A 14,641-nucleotide genomic window follows, 5' to 3' on the forward strand; every position below is an offset into this window, starting at 1 on the left:
ATGTGTGATTTAAATCATTATTTAAATCATCAAATTAAGACTTATTCATAATTATCTTCAAAAATCCTCTTTGATATTTTATTTGGATAGAGAATTTTATGCTGATTGATTTTCATATTTTTAATTATTTTTTTAGAGCCATATTCTATTTTATAAAATTCTTTGAAATTCTTACTTAAATGGTATTTTGGAAATGCCCAAATTGCCCTCGGGCCCACCTGTCAGGGTGAATCCGAGTGGGTTGGGCTCAACCCAGTTGGCCTGGTCCGGCCCACTCGGTCGCCCTCACTTCCCTTCTCTCTCCCTCGCGAACCCTAATCCTTGAGCTCTGGCGACGCATGTCGCCGCCGTCTTCTTCGATTTATTCCGGCCATCTCCGGCCGTTGCCGCCGGCGAGGTGTGGCGCATCTGAACCGCCATTCGACGGCGATTCAGATCCACCGCGGCGATTCGTGCTGCGCTGCTTGCTCGCTTCGCCCCCAACGCATCTGCGACACGGCGGTGGCGATTCCAGGCGATTCATCGCCCGCCGATGATCCAGACGCCGCGCCGCGACGTGGCCGTGTGCCTCGCCGTGGTGGTCTGGGGCGTTTGCGCTCGGCGACGCCCGGCCCTGGCTGCGACCCTGGCGCCGCCGTGTTAGGTCCGTGCCGCCGTGCCGCCATGGGCACGCTGCGGTGCTCTGCTCCAGGTGTGTGTGCCTCCTTCTCTCCTGTCTTCGCTACCTCCTCTTCTTCCTCTGGTTGCCTTGGCCTCTACCTTGTTGTGCTAGTTGCTACTGCCTACATGCGTATGCTGCTATGTGCTACTGCTATCTTTGTGTTCTAGCTTGTGCTGCTCTACTTGATTATCAGTGCATGCTTTTGTGCTTCCTAACTACTTCGTTCATGCCGTGTCCTGTTTGTGGCCCTCCCGTAATTGCTCTTGAGCATCCATTGATGTTCATGGCCTACCGGCATGCTCCTATTCTTTTTCTTGTCACTTGGGCATACTATGTGTGCTTAATCTTGTCCCTGGCTTGATTGTGGTGGTTAATCCTTGCATACTTGCAAGTGCCAGTGCCTCTGGTGAGATCCTTATTGAGTTGTGATTCATAGGAATGTTCTATTAAGCATGACTGTTGGCTAGACAGCTTCATTCCTTGTTAGTGTGCTTCTGCATACAATTTATATTTCATATATTTGATTATCTGTGATGCAATGGTTGGTTAATTTGTGGCTTTGGATGATCCTATGATCACCAGCTTGCCGGTAACTCGCTCTTTGGTGTCTGTGTGCCTTACCGTTGCTCACATGTGTATTACACAGCCTGGCCTCGATGTGTCTTGTTGCTTGCTTGAGCATCAATTGATGCCCGTAATGATCCATTTGATCATTTGCAAGACCCCGGTGCATCAATTGCTTGTCTGCTTTATTTATCTGTTTATCCTTGCTTGATTAAATGGATAAGTAATGTGAACCGAGATTCGGTGATGATCATTTCAATGAATTTGTTAGGGTTAGAGGGATGCCAACACTTGTTGGGTACCCTAGCCCTCCTTTTGAACCCTACTGGGTGATGATATCTGTGCAGGGTTTCTTTGTTGGAATTGGTTAAGTGGTTGAGGTGATCCCGGCAAGATTTATGTGCTGCCCTGGGATAGCTCCCCTCTTGTTGGCTTGTTGTGGCTCACCAAATGCTTTCTGGGTGATCCATTTATTGGATTGCCGGTAGCTCTTGATGTTGAAATCAAAATAGACAATGATTTGTCCAAGTCTGATGGCCTGAATAGCTATAGGTGCTGAGTGTGTGGGCTAGGCTAGGCTAGGACTTCATCTTTTGCTGGATTTCTTCGATTATGCAATCGTTTTGCATGACTGATGTTCCCATAGGCTGATTTCCTAGAGTCTTTACCCATATTTGCTTGCACCAATTGGCTTTGTAGCCAGATGATGACATAAACAGGGTTTTCTACCCTTCTGTGCTCCTGTGATGCATTGTATGCTTATTTATGAGCAAAACTTGGTTTTGCTCAGGTTGATTTGGTTTATACCTCACTCCAGCTCCTAGATGATTTGTTGGTGTAGAGGATTCAGCTGTTGGTTGAGTTCTTGGCTTGCCCTGCTCCTCCTTGCAAGCTTGATCTCTTGGTTATATGCTGTGGTGGTGGAATTGTGTTGAACAAAGCAGTGACTGTTCAAGCCGTTCTTGTGTTCTTGGTTTCTGATGAACTTACCCGGTGCAATCCTGTCGATGGATTGACTAGGGTTTACTTGTGGAGGTTTTATATGGTCTCCTGCTCCTTCTCTCGGTCGACAAGCCCCGGCAACCTGTTGGTGACTCACCAGCTGTGTGTGTGTGGTGTGCTGCATGCACACTGCTGTGTGAGCAGCCTAGCTGTGTGTGTGTGCAAATTCATGGTACCTGGCTTGTGTCTTGGCTGTGAGATGATCAGCTCGGCAGAGCTGATCCATATCTACTCAATTTCATTATTCTTCTAACCTGCCAAGTGGTTTTACCACTTGGCATAACTTCTCTTTGGTTGTATTTATGTACAGGGACAATCTGTGGCTCCATTGATCATGAAGATCATCAAGTTAATGAAGTTTAGCTAGTAGTGTTTAGGATAGATCCTTAATTTGTAATTTTCCTTTTCTTTTCTTTTTCTATTTTTTTGTTGTTGTCAAATTCTTGTAATATGTTGTAATGTTCATATTTTATTCTGGATATTGTAAAAACAATGTATCTTGTGTGAATATCAATAAAGCTCCAATTTTTCTCTATTGAGCTTTATATATTAATTGTTCTATTTATATCTTGGTTATTAAAGATTGTTTATTAAATTATCTCAAGTTTGAATTATGAACTAATATCCTGATGTTTGAATTTGAAATTCAAATTCAAATTTGGTTTGAGCTTGATCAACTATCTTAACTTAGAATTCAATCATGCAACTTAAATTGGTGATTCAAACTCTCCCCTCTCAACTCAAAACCCTAATCTAGTTAAGTGAGATGCAAGTTTGTCGCACCCTCGAAACCCTAACCCTGTAAGGTGTCGAGAGAGAAACTTGTCCCCCTTCGATGCAGTTTTTGTTTAAAAGCGCGAAATTTCCCCAGAATTTACTATGCAATGCACATCCCTTTCTAAAATCTACCCCTCGATCGTCTCTAAACCTGGGATATTACAGAAACCACTAAGCTCCCTAATCTCTTGACATACACTAGGAATGATCGATCTTCACGTCAAAAAAATAATGATCGATCTTCCAATGCCAGGTTCCTCCTAAAGATTCAAGTTGGGGTCAAATATTTTGCATATCAATTTTATTTGGCTCTGGAAAGCGACAGTTGGCGTGCCGCCCTGCACGCACTGCATCGAGAGGCCGGCTTCACTCCGCGCCCAATCCTGAAAAAAATCCCCTCCGCTCCTCCACCCCAAAATCTTGCACGCTCCCCCGCACGTCAGTCCAGCATCATCTCGTCTGCTCGGGACCAGGAGAGATGACGCCGCTCCACGCCGCCCCGCCGCCGCTCTCCGCGTCGGCGGCGGTCTCGTCGTCCGCGCCACCCCTCCTCCTCGCTAAATCTTACCATCCCAAGGCCGCTGCCTCTTGCTCACTTGCCGTGACCGCCGCCACTCCATCAAGAAAAGGTTCAGCGCGCTCCCGCCCAAAACATTATTTTTCTTCACACGAGAGACGATTGCACAGCAGTGCGTCGTGTGGAATCCGTTGTCTGTGTTCGCTCGGTTTTGGTTTGTTTAGTGCCGTGTTGCCACTTCCCACTGTTGGTTTTTTTAATCGATTCTCGTTCCGTCTTGTCCCGTGCCCGCACAACATCCGGGAAGAGGATAAGAACGGCGGTGGAGGCGATTATTTTGTGCCTTTTCGATCGATTTGTCATTTGCTAGTTCGATCGTTCAGGTTCTTGCAACAGCATGGACGACGGTAATCTTTCTTCAGATTCCAAGACGGTTGCTCGACAAATTCTTACCAAATGGACCTTGCACCATGGCTTGTACTAGCAAGATATCCCCTGCCGTTTCCGCTGACGCAATAAATTTCTTGTTTCTTGGCGCCAGCTTTCCTCGCATGCCCGGATCACAGCCCGGCGGCCGGGCGGTCGCTGGCGCCGGCGCGTTCCGCCCCCGCCTCGTCCCCAGCGCTCATCTCGGCGGTGCAGGACCTGTACGAGTTCATGTGCAGCGGCCCGCTGGTGGACAGGATCGGCTACACCCGGGAGAGGATCGCCGAGTCCATCGACCGGTGGCTCTGGTGCGGGTCGCAGGTCAGCCGGCTGTTCCGCCTCGACGAGCTCCGGCTCTCAGACGCCGAGAAGGCGAGGATATACCACTTCTACATACCTGTCTTCCTCTGGTGCGAGGACCAGGTCGCCGACCACAGGTCCAAGTACAACGAGGGGGACGAGATCCCGCCATTAGTGGTATGCATTTGATCAATGTTGGTTCTATTTCAATTTTCATTCTCAAGTGAAATTAGTTCATATAACTTTGTCCTCTTGTGCCGACAGCATCCAAAACTCTCATGACATGTTCAGTCCACTTAGACACGAGCACATATTCTCTTGCATTATGCCGGATGCTTCTGCATTATGCTTTTAGCAAAACAAATATCATCAAAGGCATATGCTGTCTTGTGTGGTTATTACCACAGATTGAGATAACTTGACCAAAATGTGATCTGAATATTATCAAGTTACAAGAATGAAAGTACTTCGGTTCATTCACATTACTTAAATGGATCGTCTTTCTGTAGATCGGGGTCAGCGCTCCCCAAGGCAGTGGAAAGACAACTCTTGTTTTCGCACTTGATTATCTATTTCGAGTTTCTGGTAGGTGAGTTTTCCTCACCATGTTGATTACCTTGTGTTTTGTTTTCCTTTATGAATGAAAGTTGACAGCCAAACTATTGCGCGCCGCAGGAATTCTGCCACGTTGTCTATCGATGACTTCTACTTGACTGCAGCAGAACAGGCATGAATGTTCAAATACAGAGCAATTAAATATTGTATTGAAAAATATTCGCTTACTGAATTTCAGTGAAATGATCGACAAATACATTTTATTTGCAGGGTAAATTGAGGGAAACACATGCCGGAAATTCTCTTTTAGAGGTACAAGAATACCCCAGTAGCCCAGTCTACTACACTGTGTTTTAGACTTTTAGTTGAAGTGATGTTCAGCATGAACTGAGAGTACCTTACTAAAACTTCACAGTTCCGTGGAAATGCTGGAAGCCACGATCTCCAGTTCTCAGTCGAGACACTTGAGTCACTGGTCAAACTAACAAAGGAAGGTACTGGTCACAAATAAGTATTTATATCTTCTTCAAACCCTTTGCGTTTCTATTCCATGGTCATTTGTGCATAGGTCTATCATTTAGTTTTTTTTTTCTATTTGTTATGTGAGCTGAATACTAGATTTTTTTAAACGAAAGGCATCATAGATTCATCAATGAAAAATATATTATTACTGAAATTACAATTGTTTCCTACAATCTTTAGGTATGAAGATGAAGGTTCCACGGTATGACAAGGTAAAGGGTTGCAGTTATCTTCCTGTACCTGATGTTTATGTTTGAGTAGCTGCATGACACACCTCAGATGTCCATGTAGTCTGCTTTCGGTGGAAGAGGTGACCGGGCTGATCCTTCAACATGGCCGGAGGTTGAAGGGCCCACAGAGGTAATCTCGTGTTTAACGGAAAAAACATTTTCAGTTGAGACTGTTCTCAACTTTTTGTATGCTTTCTTTCCTGTTGTAGGTTGTTCTCTTCGAAGGATGGATGCTGGGATTTAAACCTCTTCCAAATGAAGTTGTAACAGCAGTGGATCCTCAGGTTTGTCTCTAGCATGAATACATTATTTGATTTGTTTGTTCTTACAATAATTTGACTTTTTCTTTTTCTTCTTCAGCTTGAGGTGGTTAATAAGAACCTAGGTGCATACTATGACGCATGGGACAGATTCATTGAATCATGGATTGTCATAAAAATTAAGGAACCTAACTGTGTATTTCAATGGAGACTGCAGGTTATGATTACATTTATCCAACTAGTGGCTTCACAGTATGCACAAGAAACCCTGAATTGGAATTTTCTGACGCTATTATTTTGTCTGCAGGCAGAGGTAGCTATGAGAGCTGATGGTAAAGCAGGGATGTCTGACGAGGAGGTGCGTTTCTCATATAGCTAACTTGTTCATCATAGTGACCTTTCTTTCCAGTTGGATCATTTGTTAGCGCCGTACTGATTTTCAAGGAGAGTAGAGTTCTTTAACTGGGTGATCGGACTGCCCTAACAAAACTTGTCACCATTGTCAAGCTTCATGCACTAACCAACGCAAACAATCCACTTCTACACTTCACAACACCCCTCTCACGTGTGACGGGGCAACAAGAATTTTAGGATAAATTGCGGAAACCAGGACTTGAACTCAAGATGGCTCTGCTACCATGTCAAGCTTCCTGCACTAGCCAACGCAACAAAAAATTCAAACTGATGGAAAGGGCTAATACAATCCGCTTATACACTTCATAACAACCATATAGGACTTTCTGAGTTCTTAGCTGTGGGTTGTGACCAAACTGGATAGTGCATCTCTCGAATCCGGAAAGTCATCCGCGAAAAAAAATTAGGACTGTTAGAAGCGTGTCTTCTGAATAAAAAGTACAATTGAGCAAAAAATACAAGGATGCAAGTGCGAACGTACTTACCAACCAGTGCCATAACTTTGTACCATTTTTTCGATAAAGATAACTTTGTACCATAGTTGGGCAATAAACCAATTATGTTAACTGGTATCAAATCATACTGTATTGAGTATTGACTTATGCAATTTCTTCAATAAACCACTTCCATCATGTGTTCATTTATCCATTGATAATCTTGAGATGCCTTAATTTGACTGTTCTTTCCAATGCTGTTGACCATGATGAAATCTGACAATTCCTGCAGGTTATGGATTTCGTATCACGCTACCTACCAGCATACCATGCGTATTTGCCCACGCTATATAAAGAGGGACCAAATGGCGCGAAGAAAGACCATCTGCTGGTCATTGACATAGACGAAGAGAGGACTCCTATCTCTGGTAGCTGAGTCCTAAATGTACATACTGAAATGGATATCTTGACTCAGTGGTTGAGCTTGGGATTTCTGATCTTTCTCAGACCAGATATGCCAAGCAAGCACCACCGACCTCTTTTTCTTATCGCTTATATAAATTCTAAATGTGTAAATTCAATGTATACCAAATTTTGCTATATATTTAAAGAAACTGGCCTCCCATTCCTTCTTCTGCCACCAGCATTATTTGCCTTTTCGAATTCACAATTTGCAGAACAGTTCTTTCTGTGTTCTGCGTGCATCATTCTAGGCCCCTTTTACGCATCTCATAATATATGCATTCAGTGATGTAGTTTGGCCTCAGAGTGCTGACTGACAAATAGGACCAAGGTTCTGTTGATAATCACGCATTCTTTTTCCGCATTAGTGCATTCATTCTATTGAGTGACTACTTACTACTAACTTCAACTTATCGTTGTCAGCCTCTTTCAAGTGACCCTGTATGTGAATCCTGCACCATCAGATGTTTGAATTCCATACTTTGTTTTTGTAGCAAAGGGGTTTCTTTTTCTGTAAGTAGCTTAGAAGCTGGGAAACAGAGATAGTGCTTGGTTTCAGATTGTAAAGAAGGATTACCTTTAGAAACACAGGCCATCTCAAGCTGTTGCCGAGAGAGGGGTCTCTCCTTTGTTGTCAGGGCTGATGGATGTTAAATGATACTACGATTCGGATATGGTCTTCAAACTAGATTCTTGGAGGACCCATGGTGTGAGGAGCAAGAGATTTTGTTTTTGATCTTTGCCAGACTTTGCAACCCAAGTTATTAGTCTAGAGGGCAATGCCTACAGTTCAGGAGGGGCTTTTGCGGAGATCTAGCTCTCAGAACAATCTGCATCAACACTCAACTCAGTGCTGAACCTGACAGACTATCTTGGACACCAAATAAAGAAGATTTTACTGTTAATTTCCTGCAAACTGGGAAGCGCAAGAGAATTATTTACTTACCATATTTGTAAGCTAGGTGTTTGCCTGGGACATTTCCAAGGGTGGGTTGTGTGTAAGATTTTCCCAGCCCGGCTGCTTTGTTCTGGACTCTCTGGAAGGCAATGAATTCTCCTTGTTTTGAGAACAAGCTCCTTGCAGGTGCCAGTAATGTTCTTTACCGCATACTGTTTGCTAATTGCTTGACTAGTGGACTGATCGGAACAAACAAAAGGTGTCAAAAGGATGAGAACTAACATGTCAAAGAATCGCTAGTGGAGTATTAACTCTATGGACCTTGGTTTTTTCTCGGTTCGTTTGCTGGTTTGTTAAATTGTTATGCTGCTTACGACATTGTTGTGTACTACTCCATTGTAGTACATGCATCCAATCGAAAATAATCGACGCCAGCACAGTACATACATGCAAGCCTAGTTTCCCGTCAATCTAATGCGATAGGAGGGAGTACTTGTGTTAGAATTCATATTTTTCGAAGCCAACTCGTCAAGGTTTTTTTTCTATGCTTGTTATTGGCCAACGTAGCAAGCTTACCATGTGATCCGTCGTAGTCTAGGTGGTTAGGATACTCGGCTCTCACCCGAGAGACCCGGGTTCAAGTCCCGGCGACGGAATTTTTGTTTTTCCCATTTGCGCAGCTCCCTTCAGTACTTTGTTTTTCACTTTACCAGGTTACCAGCTACAGCCGGCAGGCAATTGCAGAAAGTTTTGCAGCCACACATCCCATTGGTAGAACCAGACGTAGTGGCTGGTTCGACATTTTATCCAGCTGATGCTTTTGGAATTCACATCTGTGACTCCGCCGGTTAATGGTTAATAGAAAACATCTTTTCCTACTTCTCTCCCTCTGACCACTGCCGGTGATTAGAACCTGATATTTTTTTTTTCAACTGGATTAGAAGCTGATATTTGGTACGGTATCAATTTATAAGCTTGAAGTTTTCCTAATCACTTGTTCGTGTCTTCTAGAAACCTGATAACCATTTGCTGGTCGAATCATGGAGATGGCCACAACCATACCGGGACCCTCCATTTTTGGACGCGATGCAACGGTGCCCGTCGCGTGCACCACGCCCACAAAGGGTCAAAGGCACAACCAGCCAGGGCAGCTGCGAACAGCACACGGATGCAGCACGGATCGCGATCCGTGGCCAACTCCCCCTGACACATCACCGCCGTCCAATCCTACCTAATCCTGCGGCTGACCCAAACCCGCGCTCCACCCTCCTTTCCCTTCCAAAATCTTTCACACGAAATCCCCAAAATTTCAAGCTACGCGCCGCCCGCCGTCGCTCCCGCCCGCAAAATCCCGCGCCCCCTCTACTTAAACCCGGCGAACTCCTCCCCGAATCCTCACACAACAGCGACGAACCATCTCACACCAATCCACCCCACCAATCCTCTCTCCTTCCCCATCCCAGACCCACGAGATGGCCCGCACCAAGCAGACGGCGCGCAAGTCCACCGGCGGCAAGGCCCCGAGGAAGCAGCTGGCGACCAAGGCGGCGCGCAAGTCGGCCCCTGCCACCGGCGGCGTGAAGAAGCCCCACCGCTTCCGCCCCGGCACCGTCGCGCTCCGCGAGATCCGCAAGTACCAGAAGAGCACGGAGCTGCTCATCCGCAAGCTCCCCTTCCAGCGCCTCGTCCGCGAGATCGCGCAGGACTTCAAGACCGACCTCCGCTTCCAGAGCTCCGCCGTCTCCGCGCTGCAGGAGGCCGCCGAGGCCTACCTCGTCGGCCTCTTCGAGGACACCAACCTCTGCGCCATCCACGCCAAGCGCGTCACCATCATGCCCAAGGACATCCAGCTCGCGCGACGCATCCGTGGCGAGAGGGCCTAGAGGCCTAGGCGCCCCCGTCCGTCCTTTGTGCTTGATTCGTAGTCCTGCAGTATGTGTTTAGGCGTCGTTCATGTCGTGATCTAGTCGCGCTTCTCTGTAATAGCTTAATGGTTATCATCAAATGTTGTCTGGAGCTATGAATGGGAGATATCTGCGTTTGTGTCCATGTGTTCACGACTGTCGATGTTTCAATTGCTTGGCATGATGAACCTCCTGATTTCTTACTTTCTATTCTGTCAAACAACTGTGGTTTGACAATCTCATGGATTGATTCACTGCTGAATTCGGCCAAATCCATGCCTCACCAATGCCAGTTCAGAGACAACACCTGTTGCTACCTGGTTCTAATAATTAAGCTCATTTCTAGACACACAAGGCCTGGTCGACAAGTTTCCAATGCCCACTTATTTGGGGAGACAAAAGATGATATGCTGTACTGAAGTTGCATCAGGATTCCCAACTGTCATTCTGCTACTGAATGTCAATTGCACTGGGATCACAAGAACAAAAGAGTCGATGCTATGATTTGTTTTAGTAAAATGGTTTGTTTTGGTAGATTAACATTTCCTTCCATCCTTGGAACATATGACACATTCTGACTGCCCGAGTTCATACTTTGACTAATATGGTTTTGTGACACAAAATATCGAGGAAAGCAGCTCACAATACCCAATTTTCATTTCTTAATGGAAATTGATAAACAAAACTTAATTTTAGAGATCCTCGCACACCAAAACTACTAAACAAGCAAAATCTATATCTATACCTAATAATAAAGGAAATGGTTTCTCGCCAAAAAGTCATTAACGCTTTTTTGAATCGTTTTCGCCTCTCCCACCAAAACGCATAATACATCAAATTGCCACCGACCGGTTATTTATTCTCTTTTCTTTTCCCCTACCGAACTCGACTTCTTCCACGACCCAGATCTGGCTGCTACCACGTCGATCTGGGGCTGCAGGCGACCTCCAACTCCAGGTGCAGCTCGCCGCTAGGAAAGATGACGTCGAGCCACTACCGAGACTGATTGGAGGAGCTCTAGCCGGCCGAGCTCGCATCGAGGCGCTCCCGCTGAACGGGACATGTAGGCAGGTAGAGCCGTAGAGGAAACCGGCTCGATTGGGAGCTGCCAAGGCTCGACGAGGTGGCCTTTGCGTCTTTGGTTGTGCTCCAGGATGGCGACGTGGCTATGGAGGTGTCCAGGCGCCGGAGATCGGCCGGCGGCATATCCAGATGTCAGGGCGGCAGGGTGCGGACGTTTGTGTTCGTAATACAGTCGGTATTGGCCGGGAACCGATGCAAACGCAGGCGGGCAGGTATAGCCACGAGGAACCGGTCCGAGCTAGCGTCGTCTCGCCGGAATTTTGTCGGCTGCGGAGGTGATCTGCAAGGGACATAGAGAATGACGGCTCGTTTAGGAGACATAGAGAATCGGGGCAGGCGCGACCAGTTGTGGAGGAAGGCACAAAACCTTCACTGCTGTCGAAATTGTTGTCTGCAAAGACTGAAGATGGGGCAGTCGGAGATGAGTATTCACGAGTCTGCGCACTCTGCATCTCAGCACGCATGTGTGCCCTCCTTCCACCAATTTTTTTAGCAGGGTAAAATCGATTTCCGAGCTCTTGCATGTATTCAACTATTCCAAATTGTAATTTAGTTCAAAAGCTTCACTATTTGTGGAGATGGTGCTCCAGGTGAGGATCGACCGAGTAGTTGGAGTGGAGGGATGTGACCTGCACATGCGGGAGAGGGAGGTGCTGACTGCTGACCCTGTTCTCCATTATTGCGCTCAGCTCGACAATGATTTGTGTTGTGTTCGTGGAGGCTATGCTAATACTCATCTTCTAGATGCAAGGGTGGACTTCAGATGAGGTACTAATACCCAAATTATAGACTTCAGACCAGATTTTCTGGTAGCTCGGATGTAAGGTAAGTATTGAGAATCATAGAGACTCAAATCATAGTACTAGCTTAAAGTATACCAGCAGTTGTAAGATGCAGTTTTTATTTTTTATTTTTTAATGAATCAGTTCAAATTCTGAGGCACTATCAACCTGTCTATGTATATAGCCACCCCTGCCACGAACGAACATGAAGGCCATCAATCTGCTCTCTGGTCTAACTCGCAGCGAAAATGCAGGTTTCAGTCTGTAGATGAACTATGCTAGAGTGTACTTTTATTTCGATGAGAAACTGCATGTTCAGACTCCATGGCCATATATCCTCCAATCTCCTCAAACTGGGTAGGTGCATCCTACTCTGTTCTTTCAGTTTCTCATGTAACATATAACATATTATGGCGGTCACAGTTATTTGGTCTAGAGGAGTAAACGATTGTCCGATTTTGATTCTTCACAACTGTCACAGCATTGATTTAAAGAGCATGAAGATCGGCCGGACTAGGATGTGGCTGAGCAAATTCATCAATGGAGTTTACTAAGGACGATGGCAGCTGAGTGTCCCGGGCGATATATGATTTTTCGTACCGACCTGAATAATGACTGAAAAGGTACAAGTACACATTTCAGACTCTTTTCTATATTTGTAAGTCCTAATATGTCATTGTACGGCAAATTAACCATGCTAACTTTAGAAGTGATAAAGTGAAACGTTCTTCGTCAAGCTTGTAGTAACCTCTGTTCCTGATAAAACTAAACTAATTCAAATACAGCGCCAAACTTCTATGGTCGTTGAGTGCATACTGCTAATGTCATTTTGATTCGATTGGCATACGTATTTTGAAAGGATATTTATTTTATTTAGTATGACGCCGTAGCAACGCACGGGCTTTGTCCTAGTAACAACTCATATGGCATTTACTTGCCAGATGTTTAGCAACAAAAACTCAGCTATAAGATAGAAAGGAAACTAATCACCAGACACACCATCAAAACACGCCAAACCTCACAAACTAGATCACAAAAGACAATAGCTCCGCTCCGCCATGTCTTATATCCGCCAGTCAAGCCAAGTATCATGAACCCCCATTCATCTTTCGAAGGAAGAATTCAGTAGCCACCATGGCTAGCAGTTTTGCTCCTGCACTATAGTTTTTGCGAACCAGACCAACAGGAGATATAGTGACAAATATGAAATTAACAGTAGTAGCACTGGTGGCGCCTCTTGGAGACCATACCAGGTCATGGCCCGTTTTTCTAAAACCAAAAGGCAAAATTAGTGAGGTGTTTTGGCCTATTGGATTCATTGAGGCCAGGGCCTTAAATTCTTAGAATTTCTTAGCCAAATAGCTCAATTTGGTCCAGCCCCTTCTTATGTGGCTGTCACGCTCTGCCACTGATTAGTAGGTTCCTATGGAAATACTCCCTTGAAGTAGGCATTGTTCCTGGATTTTCAGATTGCCCAAATCAATGGAACAATTCATGTCGACGAAAATAGCCATTTTTTATCAGGAAAAAATTAACCCAACCTAGTAGCTAATCACATCTAACCACCACATAGACATACCTAACTGCTGTAAATAGCTACTGGACAGCTAAAGAAAAGATGAACAATACCTTCCCTAGCACTGTAGACATGCATTTGCCACTGCCTCTATAGCCCCTGTGAAGCGGCACCCCTTTTGTAAGCATTACTTCTCGTAATGCAAGCCACATAAACACTTTAAGTTTATGTTGTGTCTTCAGAAAGCACATCTTTTTATAAGGCACTCTAAATTGTCAGCCTTTTAGAGCTACATACATATAATTAATGGAAGCTAAATTGTCCAAACTTTGTTAGCATCCATCTACATGGCTACATCCCATCTTCATTATTCAAGGACACTCCAACACAGAAGATCTTGTAACTAGTAGCCTTCATCACACAAAATACTTACACAACACTAACAATTTTACTGTGAGGAAGATTCTATAACGTAGAAAAGGAACACATAAGGGTTTTCACCCACCCATAAATCTTCCCAAGAGACTGGTTCTCAGAATATTCCCTATATTTTCCTGCAAATACTAAAAAAGATATCTCCAATGTCCAGCAAACAATACAAAAACTGACAGTGCACACACTTTAATTTAGCATGAGAAAGGAAGAAATATTAAACATTACTAAGCAAGCAAATTTCCATTACCTGTAGATCTACGACCCCTAGCCCCCTTGGTCTTCCATTACTTGCAGATATATATAACCAAAGGCGGATCCAAAAATTTACCGAGGCCTAGGCGCGCAACAAGGCACCTATTGTTCTCTTGGGCAAACTTAACCATTACATGGAACAAATATTGTTTCTACAATAGATCTAATGCAGAAACACATATACGCTATGCAGAAATACTTTTGTACTTACATGATAGCAATTAGTAGGTTCTCCCAAAATACGGTTGCGTGAATCGGAGTCTCATCATCATATGTCTAAAAAAACCCACTCAACTCGATCATAAACTTTATGAATGTCTAGTTTTACAATGCATTATCCATTCCTTCCACCCCCCCTTTGAGTGTATGGAAACACTCATTAGGGTATTGCGTTATTGCAAAAGCCGAGTGTATTTAGTATCTCTTGATATTAATATATTTTCTTTATCAAAAAAATGGAAACACTCATAAGCTACCAACACATTGTCTGTTATCAAACACCTATAACAAAAGCAGTCTGGTTCAAACTTGAATCTTTTGTGGTATGACTTTCAATTTATTAGCAAGTACCTTGGAGATAATATTGTATGGTACATTACATAGGCTAACTGTCCGATCATTCACCTTGAGATCAAAGTTATAACCTA

At 44.6% G+C, this 14,641-nt stretch overlaps 2 protein-coding genes, 1 long non-coding RNA gene and 1 other non-coding gene across 4 annotated transcripts; all 4 read left to right on the top strand.

Annotated features, from left to right (window-relative positions):
• Window positions 1-3,427: 3,427 nt before the first annotated feature.
• Window positions 3,428-7,287, top strand: LOC127343359 (D-glycerate 3-kinase, chloroplastic). The gene is made up of 12 exons (XM_051369476.2): window positions 3,428-3,633; window positions 4,063-4,424; window positions 4,757-4,836; window positions 4,923-4,974; window positions 5,073-5,114; window positions 5,218-5,296; window positions 5,505-5,536; window positions 5,616-5,684; window positions 5,764-5,838; window positions 5,915-6,031; window positions 6,122-6,172; window positions 6,955-7,287. The coding sequence occupies exons 1-12, from the start codon at window positions 3,483-3,485 to the stop codon at window positions 7,096-7,098; spliced, it is 1,254 nt and encodes a 417-aa protein (XP_051225436.1). The 5' UTR covers window positions 3,428-3,482; the 3' UTR covers window positions 7,099-7,287.
• Window positions 7,288-8,605: 1,318 nt separating this feature from the next.
• TRNAE-CUC (transfer RNA glutamic acid (anticodon CUC)) lies at window positions 8,606-8,678 on the top strand. Its single transcript has one exon. It is a non-coding gene; the product is annotated as a tRNA-Glu (tRNA).
• Window positions 8,679-9,416: 738 nt separating this feature from the next.
• LOC127343360 (histone H3.2) lies at window positions 9,417-10,071 on the top strand. Its single transcript, XM_051369477.2, has one exon. It carries the CDS (start codon window positions 9,495-9,497, stop codon window positions 9,903-9,905), a length of 411 nt encoding a protein of 136 aa, XP_051225437.1. The 5' UTR covers window positions 9,417-9,494; the 3' UTR covers window positions 9,906-10,071.
• Window positions 10,072-10,783: 712 nt separating this feature from the next.
• On the top strand, window positions 10,784-12,527 carry LOC127338534 (uncharacterized). Its single transcript, XR_007874404.1, has 3 exons — window positions 10,784-11,834; window positions 12,046-12,148; window positions 12,273-12,527. It is a non-coding gene; the product is annotated as an uncharacterized lncRNA (long non-coding RNA).
• Window positions 12,528-14,641: the final 2,114 nt, after the last annotated feature.

Source organism: Lolium perenne, chromosome 3 (genome assembly GCF_019359855.2).
Source record: "Lolium perenne isolate Kyuss_39 chromosome 3, Kyuss_2.0, whole genome shotgun sequence".
NCBI classification, from domain to species: Eukaryota; Viridiplantae; Streptophyta; class Magnoliopsida; order Poales; family Poaceae; genus Lolium; species Lolium perenne.